Here is a 5,582-nt window from a genome sequence, read left to right on the forward strand (position 1 = left end):
TTTTTCTTTCTTTCTTTCTTCTAACTTCTAAGCGCTCTCTCTCTCTCTCTCTTCTTCATCCCTCAGCCGCGCCAGAAACGTAAAAGCAAAATTTCCTTTTCAAAGCTCTGTTTCTCATCATCATCATCATCACAATCATCACATCTCTGTAATGGAGACGTCTCAGACTTCCCATTCCTAGCGTTTCTGCTGAAGCTACTAACAAACAGCTTCAAAATCCGTCTTCTGGTGAGATTTCACCAGATCTTTACCTGTTTTGGTGTTCTGTTTTACGCTTAGATCTGATTTCGAGTGTTTTTCCAGCTATGGAGGAAGATAACGGCGCTCTTATTCGGAGTTTGATTGATGTAGTGAATGAGATTGCTTGGATCTCGGATTTTAGGTATACTGTTAAGAAACAGTATTGTAATTTGTCTAGGAGATTGAAGCTTCTGATTCCAATGTTTGAAGAGATTAGAGATAGTAAAGAGTCGCTCTCTGAGGATACTCTTAAGGCTCTTGTATTGTTGAAAGAAGCTCTTGAATCGGCTAAGAAGTTGCTCAGATTTGGAAGCGAAGGGAGTAAGATTTTCCTGGTGAGTTTGTGTTACTGTGCTTTAACTTCTTGTCTTTTAGTATCGCATTACTAGAGCTGCTTCTCTGGTTTTTTTTTTTTTCTCTTTTTTTCTTTTTGATACTATTTTCGTGTGCTTTTTTCTTCTTTTCTAGCGTCTAATTCGTTTGATCGAGGAAAAACGAGTCAACATCGACTTCCATTATTCCAGAATTGTGTATTTTATGGATTTGATTTAGTAGAAAATCATCGTTTTTGTTGTTGCAGCTACCGTGTATGTAGATGAATTACATTTTCGATGGGAATTAAAAACATTCACTCCGGATTTTTGTGTGCTAGGAATGAAAATTTCCGAAGACTGGACATTCAGTTTATGTTTCTATTTTTGCATAATATTTACATCCTTACGAAACGACAGAGATGTAAAATTTATTAAATTCCGCAAGTAATTGCGCTATGTAAATTTACCATTTTGTTATTTCCACTTTCAGATGACATTTTCCATTATGTGTTCTTTCTATAATTAAACTTTACTTGTATTTCTGTCTTATGATTCAACTACGTCCGTTTTAAATCCAATTTCAAATGAGCAAGCTAAGCTTAATTGGTTTTATCCATCAGACATATAAATCCGACTGATAATTTATCGTGACATCAATTCAATTACTTCCAACTTTTCTAGTCAGATGTTGCATCGAATTTCTATAGCTAATATCCAAACAAAATGGAGTATCTGAAGCATTAGAGATGTTTGTTAGCATATCCACTCTTTAATCAAACTTCATTTTGTTATCCATTCTAGGCCATAGAGAGGGAGCAAATTATGAACAAATTTCACGAGGTAACTGCTCAGTTGGAACAGGCGTTGGAAGGAATAGCCTACGATAAACTTGATATATCCGATGAAGTTAAAGAGCAGGTAAGAAAAAAAATTATGTCATCTTACTTTGAATTTGCAACTCTAGGCACGATACCAGCATCATAGGAGAAACACTAGCTCAGCTTGATAGATTTATCATTTCAGGATGTCATTAATCATGTATATACAATAAACACACTTATTTTGATAACGTCTGGAACATCTTTCTTTTGATTTCTTTTCAGCGTTGTTCATTGAAAATATTATTGCTCAATTTTCATGGTTGTCGTCAACCTTAGTTCAACTTGTTAAGGCATTATAACCTCGACAAAAAAGTTAGGGTCTGTTTGGTAGGCAACTCAAATTATGTTTTATGTTTTTAGATTCACCGAGTTCAGTGAATATGTTTTTGGTTGACAACCTGAATTCTGTTTTCGAAAACTGTTTCCGAATTTTGTGATCCAAACAGTGCAAATTCTGAAAATATTTTTTTTTTTGTTTCTTGTGTATCCAGATTTGGAATTCGAAAATTTATACTGAAACTGATAAAAAAGAAATAACAAATATACTATCTCATATTATAAAATCAATTATTTTTGTTAAATTAAAATATGCAATATATTATATATTATATGATATTACAAAATAATAATTATACATTTTAACATAAAACAAGTTCATAAATTAATTAGTAATGATTTATATTCAACCTAGTATTTAGTGAGTAACTAAATATATTTTAACACATTTTGAAAAATTTTGTAAATTGGAATTTAATTTCTGAATTTGCTACTAAACACATATCTGAAAATATGAAATACAACTTTGTTTTCTCTGAATTCCTTGTTTTCATAATTCTATTTTCAAATTGCCTACCAAACAGGCCTTTAGAGTTTCAAATCCCCACCTTACATATTGTTGGACGAAAAAAAAGATACTTTATTGTGATCACATCACATATTGAGAATATTCCATTATAAACAAAAACGAGAGGATTCAAACGCACATCTGACAATAGGGAGACAAACATTAATATTTAACTGTTGAGCCATGCACGAGTTGACATTGTTTTTCTAGCAAAGGAAATGATGTTGCGTGAGGGTGAGAGATACAAACTCTTGTGGGGGAACCCCTTGTCCAAGTCGGGATTGTTGTTTTTGTGTATTTACAATTTTCCTTTTTCCTGTTGAAGTTTTCAATTAATCTAATTGTTCTCCTTTTCAATTAGGACTAATGGGGTTTTTTATGTCTTAATGTGAATGTCGTGCTGAAGCCAAAAAAATCAGAACTAAACTGTGTTGTGGTACCAATAGAGATATGACCTTCTGGATGGTTAAGATGAATATAAGGATAACTAAAAGTTCAGAAGTTGAACATAACTAATATATGTGATGGAAAACTTGTGTAATTTATATGAGGTTACAAAGAACATGGAAGAACCTTTTTAGGGATTATATCTTCCTCTGTGTTTATCTCAACTAGATATGAGATAACGTGTAGAAGCTTGCAATCAATATTTTAAAATCATTATGCACATCTACAACCCTGTATGTAGGTCGAGCTTGTTCTTGCTCAGTTCAGAAGAGCCAAAGGCAGGGCCGATGCTCCTGACTTTGAGCTGTCAGATGATATTCTTGCCCTTTACAACACGAGCAATGATTCTTCTATAGATCAAGACCGCCTGAGGAGACTGTCCGAAAAATTACAGTTAATTGGAATATCTGATCTTACACAAGAGTCAATAGCTTTGCATGAGATGGTTTCTGCTACTGATGGAGATCCAGGTCAGAGCATTGAGAAGATGGCAGGGCTGCTAAAGAAAATAAAAGATTTTGTGCAAACGGAGAACCTCGAAACGGACACTCCTAGTAGAGAAAAGAGTCCTCCAGCAAGTTGTAGTGGACAAGTATCCAATGATAAAAATAACAAGGCCCCAATCATACCAGATGATTTTCGCTGCCCCATATCCCTGGAGTTGATGAGAGATCCTGTCATTGTCTCAACTGGACAGGTACTTGAATAGTAGCCTTTCTCCTTGATAACAAATAATTTCCACGTTATGGTCTTTGCCTTCACTTTACTTATTAGTCGCTCTAGGTACTCGCATTACATCCGAATGTTTTCAGATACAACTAGATATCAGTGAAGAACAATATCAGATTGAGATATTTTAGGTGCATAGCGTCCTGAAGTTGGAGCTGATTATGTTTCATCTTTCATCCTCTTGTTGGAGTGGTTTTAATGATTAGCTTCAGATAAGATTATGTACATCATTGTAAGAGAAAGTGTTGCTGTGCTGAAATATGTGACATATTTAAGCGTTTTATATCTGTCTGAATGGTTTAACAACCGCTGCTCTAGTGCTGATTATGTAATTAATGCAGAAACCAAAATTTTCTTTGCTGTAGACCTATGAACGTTCGTGCATTGAGAAGTGGCTTGAAGCAGGGCATGGGACGTGTCCAAAGACACAACAGAACCTTTCAAGCACTACTCTTACCCCGAATTATGTGTTGCGTAGCCTTATAGCCCAATGGTGCGAGGCTAATGGTATTGAACCGCCAAAACGACCCAGCAGTGCTCGACCATGTAGAAGCTCATCATCTTGCTCACCTGCTGAACGCACAAAGATTGATATTCTTCTTTGCAAACTCGCATCTGGAAATCCTGAAGATCAGCGATCTGCAGCTGGTGAGATCCGACTTCTTGCAAAACGGAACGCAGATAATCGTGTTGCCATTGCTGAGGCTGGTGCAATACCTCTCCTTGTCGGTCTTCTTTCAACTCCAGATTCCCGTGTTCAAGAACATGCTGTGACAGCACTTCTTAACCTCTCTATATGTGAGGACAACAAGGGAAGCATCATTTCCTCTGGGGCAGTTCCTGGTATCGTTCTTGTGCTCAAGAAGGGGAGCATGGAAGCACGGGAGAATGCTGCAGCCACTCTTTTCAGCCTTTCAGTTGTCGATGAAAATAAAGTTAGAATTGGTGCCTCCGGAGCTATCCCGCCACTCGTTACACTGCTTAGTGAAGGCACACAAAGGGGTAAGAAAGATGCTGCAACTGCACTTTTCAACTTGTGCATCTACCAAGGAAACAAAGGAAAGGCAGTGAGAGCTGGTGTAGTTCCAACCTTAATGCAGCTTCTCACCGAGCCTGGAACCGGAATGGTGGATGAAGCCTTAGCCATCTTAGCAATACTTGCTAGCCATCCCGAAGGGAAAGCTGCCATCGGATCTGCGAAGGCAGTGCCGGTTTTGGTAGATGTTATTGGGACAGGTTCCCCCAGGAACAGAGAGAATGCAGCTGCAGTTCTCGTGCACCTCTGCTCGGGAGACGAGCAACACCTAGTAGAGGCGAGGGAACTTGGAGTGGTTAGTCCATTGATAGATTTGGCACGCAGTGGCACAGATAGAGGAAAGCGAAAAGCTGCACAGTTGCTTGAGCGAATAAACCGACTGTTTGAGCACACAGCGCATACGGAGGTGCTTCGGTTGCAAGCGCCAGAGTCTCAACCTCAAAGCCAGCCATCACAATCGACCTCAACAACGGAAGTCGTTGGTAGCTGAGAGTGGAGTTTGATCTTTGCTTTACACAGCTCCGTTTCTTTTGTTCCTTTTTACATGTAAGAGGCAGCTTTGCTTCACAAGGGGAGGTGGAAGATCACCTGCCTAATCTGTAAGTTATTATCATAATTTATAATTTTATTTTGTATCTTTCTTTTTTGAAGGGAAACCATCTTTGAACAAAAAGGGAAAGAATCTAAAGCCCAATGTATGAATGAATCATTATACATCCTCAAATTTTTTGAGAGGAAAATTTCAAAATTTTTAAGTAAATTTCTTGACCTTCATAGCATCAGATCCAACAGTCATTGAACAATTCCATTTTAGTTTTGGAAAATAATAGACATATAAGGCAAGTAAATAAATTATGAGAGTGAAATATGTATAAATTTATGGGCATTATTGGCTTTGAATTTTCTCTTTTTGTTAAGATGTTAAATCATCTTGAAATTTGATAAGTTGGGTTGGATGTATTAACATAACAAATTGTATCATAAATGTGTAAGTAGCCATTTTTCACCCTTGAGTTGGTTTTAAGTTAGAATAGAACTTCCAATTTCATCAAATTGGATATCTAATTTCTCTGAGTGTTGCAATTCTTTAT

At 36.9% G+C, this 5,582-nt stretch overlaps 1 protein-coding gene across 2 annotated transcripts; it reads left to right on the forward strand.

Moving 5' to 3' along the window:
* On the forward strand, positions 1-5,231 carry LOC120083042 (U-box domain-containing protein 13-like). Of its 2 annotated transcripts, XM_039038547.1 has the most exons (5): positions 1-228; positions 304-575; positions 1,356-1,472; positions 2,968-3,423; positions 3,821-5,231. In XM_039038547.1, exons 2-5 carry the CDS (start codon positions 306-308, stop codon positions 4,979-4,981), a joined length of 2,004 nt encoding a protein of 667 aa, XP_038894475.1. In that variant the 5' UTR covers positions 1-228; positions 304-305; the 3' UTR covers positions 4,982-5,231. The 2 variants fall into 2 exon arrangements, with proteins under 2 accessions (XP_038894475.1, XP_038894476.1); XM_039038548.1 differs by having other exon boundaries at positions 1-575.
* The last annotated feature ends 351 nt before the right edge of the window (positions 5,232-5,582 follow it).

The sequence above is a fragment of the Benincasa hispida genome, chromosome 8, assembly GCF_009727055.1.
Source record: "Benincasa hispida cultivar B227 chromosome 8, ASM972705v1, whole genome shotgun sequence".
Classification (NCBI taxonomy): Eukaryota; Viridiplantae; Streptophyta; class Magnoliopsida; order Cucurbitales; family Cucurbitaceae; genus Benincasa; species Benincasa hispida.

Excerpts from the sequence above, each read along its gene's own strand:
- LOC120083042 (XM_039038548.1), top strand. The coding sequence starts at position 306 with ATGGAGGAAGATAACGGCGCTCTTATTCGGAGTTTGATTGATGTAGTG. Across the intron at positions 576-1,355 it reads AAGGGAGTAAGATTTTCCTG|GCCATAGAGAGGGAGCAAAT; the intron begins GTGAGTTTGTGT and ends TATCCATTCTAG. Across the intron at positions 3,424-3,820 it reads TCATTGTCTCAACTGGACAG|ACCTATGAACGTTCGTGCAT; the intron begins GTACTTGAATAG and ends TCTTTGCTGTAG.